Below are 19,043 nucleotides of genomic sequence, written 5' to 3'. Positions count from 1 at the left end.
AGACAGTTATTACTCCACAAATATTACAATACTATGCTCCACAAATACATATAATAACGTGTTACATGCACTTGTATTTCTTATAGTAAAAGGAAATGTCACAAAGTTTTCATTCTCTGAATCTCTCTTTAACTTACAGTAATCACAACGATTTTCACACCAAATTATTTTTGGTTATCAACATGATCCCACATTTGTTTTACTAGTAAAATAAATTGTATTTTTGAACTACAAAAATGTAATTCAATTTTAGAAAAGGTTGATAAATGATAATGTATTTGAATTTCAAACCCTCACATTTATAGTTTACACATAACATGAACTTTAATTTGTTTTCATAGATTATGAATACTTCTAGTATAAAAAAAACAGTAATGGTAATAATGTATGTTTAAAAAACATTTCTCAGATTATGAGAATTAGATATTTGGCAAATATCTTGTCAGTTAATTTTATGAAGCAATGACTTTTTTTTTGCTTCTTGTATCATAATTACAACATAATGATAAATCAGGCTTTGGAATAACACGTGTAGGCTTTTTTTTTTTTTTTTGGAAAAATAGAAGGCCAGGCAATCTAGTACATGTATCTGTATGATCAAGAATTAGGCCAAAGAGAAACTTTTCAAAGTCTCCAATTTACATGTAAATTACACATATCGTTCCATAACAAGTTATCTTAAAATAACACAGTAATAATGAAAATTTCATATTTTACAAGGCTATTAATATTTCATAATAATGAACAATAACTCTTGTTAAGTTGAGTCCCTGACTCGTCCCTCTTAACTCTAATTTTCCCTGACTCGTCCTCTAATTTTTCTAACCTTTAAGGGATTTGTATTTTAAAATAATAATGAAAAAAAAAGCTTTTATACTTTAGACCGTTGACCGTCCGTTCTGAAAAGAGACAAAAAATACATTTATGAGAAACAATTAAGTCAGCAAACTGTATTTCAGATCTTTTTTGTTGTTGTCGATGAACCTCTTTTTTTCTGCGTGATGCCAATTTTTATGTAAAATGTAAAATTTCACTTTCTTTCACCATTAAGCTCTCACAGTAAAAACATGTACAGTATGCAATATATTTGGTTATCTGGAAAAGTTCTGACTTCTTAAAATAATATGGCATCCAAAGAAATGTAGTCACAAGTTGAATTATTGAAAACATACACCAAAAGACATTAACAGACACATGCAATTTCTAGCAAACAACAGAACAAAATTATGGTGACAAAATCAAGAATACTTTTTTTTTAAACTTTTGTGAAAAAGTACAATGTATATCTATTATTTGGTATTAGTTCGGTCACTTAACTCGTGTAATTTTTTATCTGACAATGTTGATTCAAAATGCTGGGATGGATTGATCAATGAATGTTGAGATAAATGTGATATTATTTTGTTTTCAAAGAATTAACTTTCATTTGGAAGGTGCTTCAATCAGTGAATGTGCAATGTCAAGTCGGCCCATTTAGATTGGAGGGTACTTACTACATGTTCACAATCGGACAATCGTGATTTTGTCTAAAAACAATAGCACAAATGTAATAAACATTAATAATATTAATAATAACAACATGCAATTACTCCTTGTCTAATTAATAAATATACATGTATCGGTTATTATATTGTGTTGCATTTTGTAAGTCCACTTATGCTTTTTTGTTCTCGATACGATATGAACATATACATGCACAGTATAAAGTGCCATTTTTCTTAAGGCCTTCGTTAGCTGAGTTTGTATAAAATATTTCTTCTGACTTCTGAAGTTAGAGTACTTACATTTTCATATTCTGATAATCTTGATTTTGTCTAAAAGATAATACACCAATGTAATGAGAAAGTTTAGCAAGATCCAAAATAAGAATAGATAGAAATAAGACACCTTCAAATTATGATAATTATATGTTTATACCAATTAATAAAATATACATAAGACTTGGAGCAATCTTAGAAATCATTAATACCGTATTCGACCCAATTAGCGTCCATGTCCCTATAAACGCCCCTCCCGCTTTTTGAGGCCTCTATTTCAATTGCCCACGCATAAATAAAGACCAAAACTACACAAAACTGTCTAGGCTTGCAATAATTATGTCTTATTGGCACTTTTTAAAAAATTTTAAACGCCCTGGGCGCTTATTGGGTCAAATACGGTAATTATGAAAGATAAAATATGCATGCAAAATGGATTTTCTTTTAACAAAATCATGTACACAAATTTAGCATTTACACACTGAACAATATAACAGATATACTAAGGAAATCTCACATCAAATTAGAACTACCCCCAGTTGCTCTTTTCACATTTCTTTATTTTGGCGATAATATACAGTACCTCTTTTCACACTTCTTTACTTTTTGAGAATTACGTCAAAATGTACATTCTCGGTCGCAAATACAAAACATACATGTATTACAGGTAAATTTATTATCATATCAGTATTTCCTTTTTCAAAATTTCTGGGACTTTATTTCCTTCCATACAGAGAAAAATAAAAAACAGACAAGCACATTACCCAACTTAGTCCAGTAGCAGTGAAATAATTGAATTCACTGCAGTCTTCCATATTAAGGTAGTGTAAAATCTAAATTATCAACAAATGGATTACAATATAAAAGGAATGGTAACAAAACAACAAAAACAAACAAGTAAATTTTCCCACAAAATTATAATGAAATTAATTGTTGAATTCAGAAAAAAAAATAAAATACAAAAAAATTCCATGAATACTATTTTGCACTGGTATATAATATGTAAATTCTTCCACACATATAGATCTATTGTCATTCTTACTTCACACAATACCAAACATAGTGCTCTAGAACTTTGACTATAAGTCACACATGAAATTTTATGCACATTAACCTCCACATGTATAAACTATATAGAGCCTTATTAAAAATATCTTTTCTTTGAATATTAAACCATTATGGGTAGGTATTGATTGTAATGTGATGTGTTTAAGAGTGTTACATTTTATTTTTCGGATGTCACTCATATAATTAAACATGTCACAACTGACATCTTTCCGCAAGGGAGATAATTCTGTAAAATGCAAAAAACAGAATAAACTTTGTACCTAAAACTTCAGACTCAAATTTATAAGCAAAATTTATATATTATATCTTTTTTTTTATTTTATTTAAAAAAATAATTAATGATTCATGAAAAATGTGCATTGTAATAATGTTCATGGAATAATACTTCTTATTCATAGATTTCCACAGAGTGCATGCGGTAAGGAAAACATCACAACAACTGCTAGGAACAAGACTGGCTAGCACTAGGACTAGCCACGTGCACGGAACATCTATTCAGCATTTATACCACAGTAGCTGCTTTCCGTGCTGCAAATTGCATCTGTTCTTTTGTCCGTAACATGTAACCTTCAGGAGGTTCTGGTGTAACTATAAATACACGGTCTTCTAGCCGTACATCCTTTGCCCGAACTCTTTCCCTGTAGAAAAATATTAGTGGTTATGAATTCTAGATACATGTATATATATATTGCTAGTAATATAAGGTTCAAGCAGGACTAAATTCAACCTTATTAATAGAACAATTAGAGCCATGGTGAGTTTTTCTAGCCCAGAAACAGACATACCACCTGGGTATTGTACTGAACAACTACAGCTGAGCACATCCAGAGGAAATGTAGAAGGTTGAATATGGTCCAAAATCTTCCACCAAGTTTAAATTCTATATGTGATCCGCAAACCATAAAGTATTTTGCGTAAAATTTATTGGTAAAAAAAAAATATGAATAAATAAAAGAATAACATAATGCTTTGAAAAGCACCATAAGGTTTACTAAAGCTAGGCAATACACCAATTCCTGCCAATGTTAGTAAATAAGCCCTCCTCTAGATATACATAATATCATGAATTCAGCAATCAAAGAAGATTGAGCCCATGCTTGGTAATAAGCCCATGTCTGGTATTGAGCCCATGCTTGGTAATAAGCCCATGTCTAGTAATGAGCCCATGCTTGGTAATAAGCTTATGTCTGGAATTAAGCCCATGTCTTATAATAAAACCCATGTCTGGTAATGAGCCCATGCCTGGTAATAAGTCCATGCCTGGTAATAAGCCCATGTCTGGTAATGAGTCCTATGTGTTGGTAATAAGCCCATGTCTGGTATTAAGCACATGTCTGATAATAAGCCCCTGTCTTGTAATAAGCCCATGTAATTGTTAATAGGAACATGTTTGTTGCCATTTGAATTCTCGACTAAAATTAACACTTACGTACTATAGACTAAGTGTAGGATGATGTATATTAAATCCCTATCATGGTATTCTTATGAATTAATAAAAATCCATTACCTTTAGGCCAATGATTACAATATAGTTTACATGCATGTACATATCAAGTTCTTTTCATGACCTGTTGTTTTGATACTAAGGAATGAATGACAAAATTTGTTCAAGTTGTGGGATAAAGCTAGCTTTTTAGAGTTTGTGGGATCTTTTTAGAGTTTGTGAGATCTTTCAGATACATCTGTTCAGATCTTAGAAACATGTGAAAAAGACATGATATGACATGCCTGTATAATAAGATGAATCACAAGTTATAAATTAAGCATTACACCAGATCATTTATAGAGACAAATCTGCTTACTTGAGGAATTTTTCCATGGCAGCATTGAGTTTTCCTGTGCGAGATTTGAACACACTGTCGTTACCATTTCGGTGCTGTGCTTCCTCCCACTTCTGTATATCATACCGACCTGGACCCACTGGGTTCTACAAAATACAATGATAAAGAGTTCTGAATATTGTACTTAAATCAATCTTGTTTCCATGGTACACAAAATCAAATCATCATTGCGTTGACCTGTGCACTAAAAAGTATGTTCACAGACTGATGTTTTCACGAATATGCAAGGAATGGAATATGGGCAGGATTATAGAATACTTGTTACTGTAATCGCTGTAATTAGTGCCCAGGGCCCCTAAGTAATTGAAACAATGGTGGGGGCTTGTTAATGCCAAATGAAAGTTGTGGACAGATAAAGTCATCCATTTTTTTTAATCTTTCTGTACTTATGGTACATAAATCTTTTACAGTAAACATGCATATGTTTTATCCTGAGAGACGCATCAATATTATGCCGTGATTCACATGTAAAAGACTCACAAGTTCATGTAATATGGGATACAATGCTGATGTTCGAGGCATCATATGATGTAAAACATTGTTTAATCCATGGAAAGGGAGCGTTTTATACAACTTCAACTGTTCTCCAGAAAGAGGAGGGGTGCTTATAGGGGGAAGGGCACTAATTACAGATAATATGGTACTAGTATAAAATTTGAACACATGCAGAATATACATTTCATGTACTTTCTTTTACATGTACTTCATGACATATATATAGGAATAGGAAAAAACATTCAATCCTTTGTCTACTTCATAACTCAATAGTTTAGTTACAGTAAATTTAAATATCCCAAATAAACTTACAAAGTTTCTTGTGAAGAATCGTTGAGACATTTTATCATTCCTTTGAGCTGTGGACAGGAATCCGGGTGCGTTCTTTGACCCTGGTTTGGAGAGTTCCGCTGGTTCATAGCTGCCAGGTCCTGGGAATGACTGAAAAGGAGGAGTATATATGTCACAAAGCCATGATTTTGTGTGAATTAGTACTGCCTAATGATTAAGCTAAAAAGAAGTTTTCTATAGGCGAGCGGTAAGTATCGCCACTAGTCTGACTACCAGGTTCTTGGGAAGTAATCCTGGAAACCACAGAGGAAGTGAACATCAATCGGTATTATTCAACGGGTATTGTTTCAGCTCTCGATCATTTTTCAACTACCGGTATTGGTTGTTGTCCATGTATTTGATTTACTTTCACATGTTTCATAATAAAACCTGTTTGTAAATCATGACCATTCCATCTATTTGTTATTCCCAATGTGATACCATTGTCTCCAGTGTAAGAAACTCTGGAATCTGTTTTATTGGCTGCAATCTCTGCAAGGTGGAAATTGATTTACTTCATAATGAACAAAAGACACCAGAAAATGAAAATGGTCCACCTCAAAATGGCTTGATCTTCAGATTTTCATACACATTTTGACTTAAAGACCTTTTCAATGCAGGATTTCAATTTATGAAATCAAATAAAATTCTCATTGGAAATTCCTACATTGGCCTTACCTCTTCCTTCGGACACTGTGGTAGAGTGTGACAGAATATCCTCTCTGTAGCTTTAGACGGTGGCTGTTTCACCTTACCAAACCTGCCCTGGCGTTTCCGGTGAATGGTCTTCAGGTCATCCACAAATGATTGTAGATCATATTGCCCCGGCCCCAGATTGGCTAGTTTCTAAATTAAGATATTAAGAAAAATTAGTTAAACATTCATTTATAATTCAAATTATAAGAAAAGAGCTTGAAAAGCTTAAAGGATCAATTGTTACCATGGGAGATCTAGTGCCATTCTTACACTCCTTATTACTATTTGGAGATCTAAAGCCATTGTCACACCTTGTTACCAAGAGAGATCTAAAGTCATTGTCACGCCCCTTATTACCATGGGAGATCTAGAGAGTCATTGTCACACCTTGTTACCCTGGGAGATCTAAAGTCATTGTCACACCTTGTTACCATGGAAGATCTAGAGTCATTGTCACACTCCTTGTTACCACAGGAGATCTAGAGTCATTGTCACGCCCCTTATTACCATGGGAGATCTAAGCCATTGTCAACCCCTTATTACCATGGGAGATCTAGAGTCATTGTTACACCTTGTTACCATGGGAGATCTAGAGTCATTGTCACATACCTTATTACCATGGGAGATCTAAGCCATTGTCAACCCCTTATTACCATGGGAGATCTAGAGTCATTGTCACACCTTGTTACCATGGGAGATTTATAGTCATTGTCACACCTTGTTACCATGGGAGATCTATAGTCATTGTCACACCTTGTTACCATGGGAGATCTAGAGTCATTGTCACACCTTGTTACCATGGGAGATTTATAGTCATTGTCACACCTTGTTACCATGGGAGATCTAGAGCCATTACCATGGAGATCTAGAGTCATTGTCACAACCCTTATTACCATGGGAGATCTAGAGTCATTGTCACACCCTGTTACCATGAGAGATCTAGAGTCATAGTCACACCTTGTTACCATTGGAGATCTAAAACCATTGTCACACCTTGTTACCATAGGAGATCTAGAGTAATTGTCACACCACTTATTCCCATGGAAGATCTATAGTCACTGTTACTATCAGAGATCTACTGGTAGTCATGGTTTTTCAAAATAAGAAGCTCTTCTTGGGCCGCATAACAGTTTCTCTTAAAATTTGAACTTAAAAGCTTTCTGCAGCAGAATGTTAAAAAAATAAGTATTCTTTGTTTTTATCAAGGACTGACGGGTATTCTGTGTAGCATTGTATACTAAATACAATATCATTAAAACATCAGACCACATTCTAAATTAAACATCTTATTACTTGCTACAGCATACATTATCGCCCTCTCAATCAAAATTACAAACCCTGTGTATAGTGACCTGGTTACTATGACAACCAAACACATCATTGGTTACTTACTGGTGCTGCTAAATGTCCCACTGTGATTGGTTTGTTTCTGTCGCCAGAAAACAAATCGTACGGCCCACGTAGACTTGTTACTTTGTTTACTCTCTCGTCTACAAAACTCTTAAAGTTGTATGTACCAGGCCCCAGCTCTGAACCCTGTAAATTAGAAAAGTAGTCGTGACAGGTAATAAGTTCATTAGTCTTAACAAAAATGTCCAGAAACATTAAATGGTGTACATACATTCATTTACAAGTCTCATTATAAAGTATTAATTTTTGCTATATTTTAAAAATAATAACATTCTGAATTTATCAATTGACTTAAAACAAAACGATGAAAAGCTATTTTCTTGATTTCAGTCTTGATAAAAGGTTTAAAACTTTTTGGTATTGAAGGCAATATTAACTCTGTAAAAAGATTTAAAAGTTAGTCATAGCCGAAGTATTTAATTCATGGCCACCGCTACAGCTACCAAACTTGCATATTATTGTCAAGTTCATGTCTCTAGTATAAAAGTTACGTACTACAGACGGGAGATTCCTTGGTGTGGAGGAGCCAGCATCCAACATTCCTATGGTACTTGCTGATTTCTTCTCCTTCTGAATGATAGCAGCATGTGGTACGCCTCCCTCTCCATATGTCCCTGGCCCTGGGGTGTCATCCTGATTATCATCAAACACAAAACATCCTTTAAAAGTTGTGTAAATTGACAAAATATTCAACCAACAGTCAACTAAAGTTTATTAGACTGAAATATTCCAAAATCTTGGCAACGCTATCTGACATTTGCAGTCAAACTGTCACCTATACATAATATACATATGCAGGTTACCATAACTTGCCTATAAAGACCGCCTGTACATTCCAATAACATGCCTGATGGTCCTTGAAGTGATGTAACAGCGTCTGACAAATTCCTGATAGACTACTAACCACTGCCTGATGGTCCTTGAAGCACGTGACAGTGTCTGACAGATTCCCCAATAGACTACTTACCACTGCCTGAAGGTCCTTGAAGCGATGTGACAGCGTCTGACAGTTTCCCTGATAGACTACTTACCAACTTGCCTGATGGTCCTTGAAGCGAATGTGGACAGCCTGTCTGACAGATCCCCGATAGACTACTTACACTGCCTGATGGTCGTTGAAGCGACTTGACAGTGTCTGGTGACAGAATTCCCCGATAGAATACTTACTACTGCTTGAAGCGATGTGACAGCGTCTGACAGATTCCCCAATAGACTACTTACCACTGCCTGAAGGTCCTTGAAGCGATGTGACAGCGTCTGACAGTTTCCCTGATAGACTACTTACCACTGCCTGATGGTCATTGAAGCGATGTGACAGCGTCTGACAAATCCCTCGATAGCTTCGTGGCTTTTCATCACTATGTTGCAGGAAATCTTTGATGTCATAAGAACCTGGACCTAGTTTCCTTGCCTTCAATTAGCAAGGGGTAAATAAGAAAAAAATTTAGTTGCCACATAATTGTTTCGTTTGATGGGGAATAAAACATCATTAATTCTATTTGCTATGAAATTAGATTTCATGGAAAAAAATCAAAGAAGGAGAAAGATATTTTACATTTCTAAACCCCCAGACCCACATTATAACCCAACTACCATGACAATGGCACAGTGATCCAGATAATTTTGGGAGGGATGGTTAATAGGACTAACTCACGTACTATGTGCGGGACTGGTATCTCCAGTTATAGGTATCACGTACGTGGTACGTGTATTATTCCCATTTTACTCGCAATTTTGAAAAGGGAAGGGTACAACTCTGACTTCAGTGCGAACCCAAAACTGAAAACGCATCTGTTGGAAAAAGTTCTATCGTGGTTAAATTGTATAAAGTAATCGATGACAATTAAAGATGCTCCACCGCTGACAAATGGTATTTTTTCACTATCAGAAACAGGAGTTGACGATTTAGTATTTTTCTTCGGTTACAAAAGTTACTTACTTTACACCATTACCACCATTGAAAAGTTTGAGCTTCTAATTTTACTTCAAGTTAAAAACATGAAAAATAATTAATTGCATCCCGAAAAAATTCCGTGTCACTATATCCTATTTGGATGAAGTACTGATTGCGCATGCACCAAAGGCGAAATAAATGATTTTATATCATTTTTTGTTTTAATTAGACATATATATACACGATTAAACAACAATTATTGTTCAAATGATGAATATCATTTATGCTCTGTTGGCGGTGGAGCATCTTTAAGATAGCAATTTGTACAAATGTTTTGAAACATTTAGAGTACAGTTAATACATATTTTTGAGCATTACTGGAATTCGTCTGATTTTACTTTATTTTATTTTTTTTTTTAAATATTTTTTCTTGTTGTTACACTCATAATAATTGCATTGCAAATATCTGTGTGTGCATGTGTGTGTGTGCTTGTAATTTTATTCCTGGATGTAAGCGCTCATAATAATTGCATTTCATAATACAAATATTTGTAATTAGTACCCGTTCATTCTATTTTTATGGGTAATTGACACATTTTAAAGTGTATTTTACCTGTGTACGTATCTTAACTGGAGTACTGTCAGGCAGTGCTTTAAATCTATTCCAATCACAAATAACTGGTATAACTAATATGGATATTGTATCACATAATTAGTTGTTTAAAGAGGCAATCAATTCTGTGAAAATCAATCCATAGCCACAATACAGTACAATACCAACTGTATTAACTCAACATTTCTTGTTTATCCTTATCACATCGCGCCGATATTGTATTCAATAATTGATTTACTCCTGCGGCCAGAGACACATTCACCTCTGACAGACGATCTATAGGGTTATTGATAACAACAAACATACAAACTATTGTCCACTGATGCCACCACAACTCAATCTGATCAATAATGCTATAGGATCAGTTCAAACATCAATGCACTACAGATTTACAGGTAAACCGCCACCGTCAATAGATAGACCAGATATAACATTCATCTGGTTAAGTTAGGTGTGGGTCAGTAACCGAATATGATATTATATATATATATGGGTCAGTAACCAGATTAATATCATATCTGGTTAGTGTTAAGGCTGGGTCAGTAACCAGATTAATATCATATCTGGTTAGTGTTTAGGCTGGGTCAGTAACCAGATTAATATCATATCTGGTTAGTGTTTAGGCTGGGTCAGTAACCAGATTAATATCATATCTGGTTAGTGTTTAGGCTGGGTCAGTAATCAGATTAATATCATATCTGGTTAGTGTTAAGGCTGGGTCAGTAACCAGATTAATATCATATCTGGTTAGTGTTAAGGCTGGGTCAGTAACCAGATTAATATCATATCTGGTTAGTGTTAAGGCTGGGTCAGTAACTAGATTTGATATTACTGATTAGTTAATCCTCGGGTCTGAAAGTAATTTGATTATGATTAGTTAATCCTCGGGTCTGAAAGTAACCAGATATGATATCAATCTGGTTATGTTAGGCTTGGGTCAGTAACCAGATATGATATTACTGATGAGCTAATCCTGGTCAGTAACTGGATATGAATTAATCTGGTTAGCCCAGTCACTGACTAGATTTGACATGTACCGTAATCTGGATTCAGCTGATTTTACCATACTAAGTATGACCTAAGATTTAGACAAATAATGTAAATTAGAACCATATCAAAAATCCTAAACGTAAAGAAAGCTATTTAACTATCACTCAACCCCACTTATGGGCTATATAACTGAAGAGCGTGTAAACATATTTATACCTATATTGGAGCTGGCCTGATATTACAGCCTGGGGTGTCACCTGGTCGTATATATACTATAATGGTGTGCGTGGTCGGAATATTTACAACCCTATAACATCACCTACTTAGACTATATGTATATGACACTTCAAACATAGACTTAGTCAAGGGCTGAACAAACACTGCCAGACCACTCATGTACTTATCAGGTCATAAGAACCACACAAATCATTAGAATCCATCAAGCCTATAGTAGCTATATTATTACAAATACTACAACACTGACACGTCAGAAAGGGCCCCGCTATGTGTCTGACGTGCTTAAGTGGAAAAGTAGTATTTTGACAACGAATTCTTCCGTGTTAGCTATATGTTGCTAATAAATAATTAATGTCAACATTAATTGGGAAACCGATGATGGTACATTATTATAATTCTTTGGAAAAAGTCTTCCAAGTATTTAACTTGAATCCTGATTCCAAGCTAACATTACATTAAGAGCATACAATTAACTCAAATAAATTTGACCTTGACCTTTGACTTAGTAACCTTGGCCCATGACCTTACCTTTGGACAGTCAACTCCTTGTTTAATTCTGAACAACTTTGCATCAAAATGTTATAACAAAATGTTTATCAGTTAAGCAACAACATTGTGATTTTTTTAAATGTTAAAATCCAAGATGGCCGATTTTTTAATTTAATTTCAGCCTGAAAAATCCATCAAGCCTATCTAGGATGGATGGGGAATCATCATGTAAAATATGGGGAAAATACTCCACTCCCTTCCATCATTAATGTGCAAAAGAAAAAAAACGGACAGACGACGGACGGACAGACAGACGGACAACCTGATTACTATAGGGCACCCGCATCTCGATGCGGGGCCCTAATAACCCATCAAGCCTATAGTAGCTATATTATTACAAATAGAACCCATCAAGCCTTTAGTAGCTATATTATTACAAATAGAATCCATCAAGCCTATAGTTAATAGCTACAGTATTTAGTAGTAAATTAGTACAGATTTCAGTACTGACTTCTAAGAACTATAATAGCAGATTTTCTATGATAAAATCTCCAGTATATTAGTGTAGCATATTCCCCATGTCAAATTTCCATTATTAGTAATTTTTATCAGTAACATCTTTTAGAAATTAATGTACAACTCGAATCTCACAATGACAATTTGATCTTGACCTTCAGTTCTTGCAAAAGGCAACAAAGACAAGGTGCTGCAGTACAATATTATATATATATTAATATATGTTAAGGTTAGGCCTGTCTAGACAGTGTTCAATCTATTATCCCCTGCAAACGTGTTTTATGAGGGATTTTTATAGCTCATGTTAAAACTATCAAGAAAACTTAGCAGTTTACCAGCGAGCAATTTTGCTTTCTGATAAGTGTCCAGATGTTGACAATTAAAGTAAAACATGGTCACACTAATCCATAAAATTGCTCTATAATTCCCTAGTAAGTGATAGAGGTAATTTTCATCAGGAGCAAAGTAAAATTATATGACGACGATTTTTTTGAGTGGTAAAGGTAAATAACTTTTAACCTTGATGTGAAGGTAAATGGCATCTATGCAGGTATACAGAAAAGTTCATAAAGGTATGTATACATCAGGGTATCCATCTTGTTTCATATGTATGGTGTTTTATATAAGCAAATAGGCCAGGAAAAAAAAAAAGAAAAAAAATGGTACACACACATGAAATATCAAGATAATATCAAAATAAAGTGACTGCATTAGCCTACATCTTCTATGGCAAACTAATTCTATATAGAAAATAAGGCACTAATTACATTGGAGCCAATTAACAAGAGTAATGACTTACTTACCGACATTTAAATATCTTTAATAATCAGCACTTTTAGAATTGTATTTAATGCTATTTTGGCTTATTCAAATACTATCTGAAGCATTAATAAATTCAAAGATTTATCTTCCTTATGAATTAAATTTAAACCCAAATCATTTTTAATTCCAAATATGTTCTTCAATTAAAAGAAAAGACATAAACAGGCTATTTGCATAAATAAGATGAGTAGTCATCAGTGGTAAATAGCATATGAAGTTGAGAATTGATCTATGAAGAAGAGTTCTGTCTAGGTGACATCAATGACAATGGTCAAAGGTCATATGAGGACCTCTGTCTAGGTGACATCAATGACAATGGTCAAAGGTCATATGAGGACCTCTGTCTAGGTGACATCAATGACAATGGTCAAAGGTCATATGAGGACCTCTGTCTAAAGTGACATATGAGGACCTCTGTCTAGGTGACATCAATGACAATGATTAAAGGTCATATGAGGACCTCTGTCTATAGGTGACCTCAATGACAATGGTCAAAGGTCATATGAGGACCTCTGTCTAGGTGACATCAATGACAATGGTCAAAGGTCATATGAGGACCTCTTTCTAGGTGACATCAATGCCAATAGTCAAAGGTCATATGAGGACCTCTGTCTAGGTGACATCAATGACAATGGTCAAAGGTCATATGAGGATACAGCAGGGAAAAGATCCCTCTTTCCATTGTCAGACATAGATCATTCTTTGGTGGGCACCAAGATCCCTCTTGGATCTCTTGTTCCCTAAAGTCATCTGTAGTTCATGCCACCTTACTGTCGACGCAATAATAGTGTGAACGGTTTCGGTTGATCATTACATCAGCATTCTGTCAGGCAAAAAGCGATTTGAATAGCAATAGCAGAGATCATAAAGGATTAGAAAATCTGCCTAGGAGATGTCAGCAGAGATTACATGTGCAATGATATTTCCAATGCAATATCAATAGTCAAAGGTCATTTTTTCGGAATACAATTTAAATTCTTTTAATATTTTTATCTTGAAGTAAAATTAGAAGCCCAAACTTTTCAATGCTGGTAATGGTGTAAAGTAAGTAACTTTGTAAATGAATAAAAATACTAATTACTCTGCTACTGGGTGTTTTTTATTGAGAAAAATTGTCAGCGGTGGAGCATCTTTATTTAAGGTGCATGTAGACTTAATTAATCTTATCAGGTTCTTTGTTTAGTTTTTGTTGGTTATTATGCTGACATCCAACTTATATCCTTTCCATAGTTATAATTTACAAATCACAAATTTGCATGACTCATATAAATTTCAACTATGCTATCCACAAACCAATCTTGAGGCAAAAGATAAGTCTTAATTCTAAATCATTTATCTTCAATCCACAAATCATTTAAAGAAACACATTCTTTAGCACAGAACTTAAATAGATTGGTCAATATTGACAATATGTCTTACATTACTTTGTACTGTGTTACTTAATTTAAATCAAAGAAAACTAGTGTGATATAGTATGTATACCTTTATGTACTAAGTGTTGAACCTGCCTTTACAGTGACCACCTCTGTATAAAGACCAGCACCTCTATAATAGGACCACTTTCATTTCGATGCATTTTGACCTTTGTACAAAGACCACCTGCCTGTGAAGATTTTATTTTATTTCCTATTTTATTTTTTTATATCCTTTGGAAGGTCTTAATAGACATGTTTGTGTTTATTGATCAGTTGCAGTCTCCTTTTTTGTGAATGTTGTACCGTATCCGCGATAATTAGCTCCCAGGGCACTTCAATAATTGTAACAAAGGGAGGGGAACGCTTATGAATGAAAATGTAAGGTGCGGACGAAAAAAGTCTGCCATATTTTTTAATCTTTCTGTACTCACGGTACATTAATATGTTACAGTAAACATGTATATGTCTTTTATCCTTTGAGACACTTTATCATGTCGAGATTCACATGTAAAAGATTCAAGGCCATGTATATAGGATACAGTGTTGATGTTAGAGGCATCTCATGTTGTAAAACATTGTTAAATTCATAGGAACTTCAACCGTTCTCTAGAAAAGGGAAGGGGCAGTTATAGGGGGAGGGGTGCTAATTATGATGATTACAGTATATTATCACTGCCGGAGAAAACTTACCAGCATCTTCTTGAGTTCCCACTGGTCTTTGTGTAGGAGATGGGGTAGAGCTGCCATTCTCTCCACCTCGTAGGCACGCGCCCAACCAGGTCCAGCAGATCTCTCCTCCACAGATTTAGCGCTGAACCCTCCATGGTCAACTTTGTAGGACCCCGGTCCCAGTCGGCGATTCTATTCAATTAATTATTAAAACAACTTAACTATCAAATTTGAAAATTAAGTAGCTTAAATGTATTTGATTGACAATATATTTACCTTAATTTTTTTAAATGACATGATAATAGAAATTTACCAAAAGGTAAGAAATAGGGTCATTTTATAGATCTATAGAAATAAAACTGCATATAGTCATCAGAGTATGATTACAGGGTGACTGATATTGTGGGACTGTACAAAACAATTGTCATGAACTCTAGCCTGAGGTGGGATTCTTCTCAAACAATATAATGTCACTGTCTTGAAACTATTGTCAGTATATCAAATCTGAAGTGCTAAAATGAAACATCGATAAAGTAAACAGTTGTAAGTTAACTTACCAGTACATCTATAGATTTTTTGTCATATGGTATCTCTGTAAATGTGCCTGGATATTTACTTTTAGGATGGACTCCCGATACATCAAATCTGTAATAAATATAACCACAATGTTTATAATTAAATCTTTGATCGTCATTGCAGAAATGTTGTGTCATTTTTCTTAAACAATATGAAACTGCATGTTGTTGTTATTAACTAGTTTGGTCAGTAAGAAAAGAATATAGAAATTTTAATTTTTGTTATCTTGAGTTTTATATTTTTTTATTTTTGTTTTGTCAAAATAAGAGCTATTGATAGCCTATGTTATATGTGATACATTTGACTAAAGATAAAGATTCTTGCATCTTGTTTTATCTTGTAGGAGAGTGATTGCTTAGTGATCAGGCTGGATGTAAAGTTTTAAATTTTATATAGTTCCGAATATGACTGTTTAATTTTCTTTAGCACAAGATGTTTGTGAATGCAAGACCTGTATGGATTGGTAACAATATTGGTCTATCATCTATGTAACTGAAGAGGAGCCAGACTGTGGTTCTAACCCAGACCTCCTAGCCAAATGCTCTATCAGTTGAGCTACATGATAACTGATGATTCACCCAGTTCAGTCTCACTATGTCTACATCATTAACATCTGATCGTTTTCAACATTAGTAATTATTATTGAATGTTGTATGTATGTTTAACATGCCGAGGCTGGGGCTTGAACCAACAGAGCTGTCATGCACCCATCCAAGAGTGGGCCTCGCTCATCCTTGCTGAACTATGTACGATATACAGTACTGACACTCATTCGCATAGCCACAAAAACTAGCTGATGGATTATGAGGCTGAAATGCCCATATCTATGTATCATCAAATTACCCCCTTGTCAACAAGCTTCATCCAGAAGCTTTCCTAGGTTCAACCTGGCATCCTCAGCACACACAACTGTCCCTGCTGTTGTTATAGCGTTGCCGCTTCATGACTAGAACCTCACTAGTCACCAACCAGTACCAGGAACATTGTGTTTCCCGTGCTGTCAGAGGGCACCCTACGGGATGCCAGGCCTGTTCGCTGCCACCAAATGCAATGTGCTCAGCTGAGACCAGGGTCCGAACCAACAGAGTGGTCATGCACCCATTCAAGAGTGGGCTGCGCTCACCATTGAACGACTATAATAAAAACGAAGTACCGATATGTATCCGCACAGCCACAAAAGAACTAGCTGATGGACTATGATGCAAATGAAATGACCATGTATCGTCACATATATATTATGCGTTAAACAGTGAGATAAAAAACTATCGTTCAAAATCTGTTTGAAATCATCCATCCGTCATTCCGAGCTATGTCATTGCAGCTAATAGTGTATGTACTGGATCAAGTTTAATATTCTTTCTTGCCTTTTACAATAACAGTTCAATACAAATCTATACTCTATTCCATAAGAATACAATTTAATACTGTTTAACCCCATGATTAGAATAACACAAAGGCTTTTTTAAATGCCATATTGGCTTGTATTTATCAAACATAATTTACAAGTAATTAATATTACCATAATACATAGTGGTGTTTGATGGGATTCGACGGATTATTGTATACAAATATTTTAATGTGAAATGTTACTCTGATTCATTGGATCTTTAAAGGCCTATTGTTTTTTTTTTGTTTTCTTTTTCGATCTGGTGTCGTTCATATAAGCTAATTCTTATATATATCGTCTTATCCTCTCTACTGGTTAGTATGCAGGACACAAAATAAAACAATCATCCATTGTGAATCGACCATTCAAAATAAATGCTGCCGGAAAAATACAGTATCATAGACCGAAAGAGACAGCAAAATGTTAGTTTGACGGCTGGTCGTACTTTTTAGATTTTTCATACTTGCCTTGCAGTCTGTGTGCCAAACGGAGCTCCATTAAATTTCTTTTCTGCCATAATTTCTTTGTTGATTACTGGGTATATAATAATCCAGACGTCCAAATCACACACTCTTTATTGCCCTACATAATAGTAATATTACTGACATAGACCTTCGTTCGCCCCAAGTTGTCAGCGAGCACGGCGTCACGTCACATGGCAACATCAAGCTTAATCTCAAACCCAAAACGGAAGCAAACATAAACAAAGAAGAGATACGGCTTTTTTAGAATGATTAACGTGATTAAGTACACCGATGGATAGAAAACGACATTTTCCAGCATTCATGAACCTAACTACCTTCATAGAAGCTTTAAAAACATTAAAAACCCGCACACTTACCTAAAATTGTTTTCAGGTGGAGATAACTCTAACGAGCGTGCAAAGGAAAATATGGCGCCAAATTAAAAAAAACTACCGCTAGGAAACACCTTCCTAGAAAGCACATGCATTGTCAAGCTGGTTGCAAACGTTATCTGAAACGGAATTAAATTTGCTTGATGATGATGATGATGATGATGATGATGATGATGATGATAGTATGAAAGTAATAATAATAAAAGATATATACAGTTAACAAATATAAATCCCAAACACCTATATAATTTCTTCACGTACAATTTTGAAGACCAAGATTCATTCTCTTTATTTCCTCCAAAAAGTAAACAGAATAAATAACATATACAATTAAATCAAACAAGCATGCCAAGTTCATTCAAATAGTAGATGAATATGTTACATTTAAAGAGAGTTATGTTTACATTTTGTACATATATTTACAATTATAGTGAAATAAGGCCAAAAATATATACCCGATCGACCCTAATTTTTTACCCTCGACCTTATTTTTTCCTCTTTTCTGCGAAAAAGAGGGAAATAAAAATTGGGATTTCGATCTCAGACTCCGGTTCCGGCTATTATTTTAGAGTGAAAGACACTAAAAAAAAACCAAACAAACAAATGCCGACCTACCGACCAATGTAATCCTTAACAGACATATAATATTTTTTTGCCTAAGCAATACACTTCATTGGGGTACTATATCCTTTACAGTATATGCATGTCACTGGCTATTGATAATATTATTTGGACATTTTTTCAATAGCTGATAAGGCCATAAAAAACATATGTCTGTTAAGGGTTAGGCTACATTGGCAAAAAATAGGGAATTATTATTATTATCATTTTTTAGTAAATTGAAAAAATTAGTAGATTGAAATCACGACTTTTTCGTAGAAAAGTGGGGGGGGGGGAAGGTCGGGGGTAAAAAATATTGTCGGTCGAGTAACCTTAAACGGACATATATATATATATTTTCAGCCTAATGTTAAAACTCGGA

At 34.6% G+C, this 19,043-nt stretch overlaps 1 protein-coding gene across 1 annotated transcript; it reads right to left on the bottom strand.

Moving 5' to 3' along the window:
- Positions 1–819: 819 nt before the first annotated feature.
- LOC138324932 (ciliary microtubule-associated protein 2-like) lies at positions 820–17,886 on the bottom strand. Its single transcript, XM_069270188.1, has 11 exons — positions 17,673–17,886; positions 15,800–15,887; positions 15,264–15,434; positions 8,883–9,008; positions 8,093–8,230; positions 7,580–7,723; positions 6,170–6,337; positions 5,474–5,602; positions 4,628–4,752; positions 3,334–3,463; positions 820–899 (listed from the first exon to the last, which is right to left on the bottom strand). Exons 1-11 carry the CDS (start codon positions 17,720–17,722, stop codon positions 879–881), a joined length of 1,290 nt encoding a protein of 429 aa, XP_069126289.1. The 5' UTR covers positions 17,723–17,886; the 3' UTR covers positions 820–878.
- Positions 17,887–19,043: the final 1,157 nt, after the last annotated feature.

Source organism: Argopecten irradians, chromosome 6 (assembly GCF_041381155.1).
Source record: "Argopecten irradians isolate NY chromosome 6, Ai_NY, whole genome shotgun sequence".
NCBI classification, from domain to species: domain Eukaryota; kingdom Metazoa; phylum Mollusca; class Bivalvia; order Pectinida; family Pectinidae; genus Argopecten; species Argopecten irradians.
This window is presented reverse-complemented; position numbering and strand designations above follow the sequence as displayed.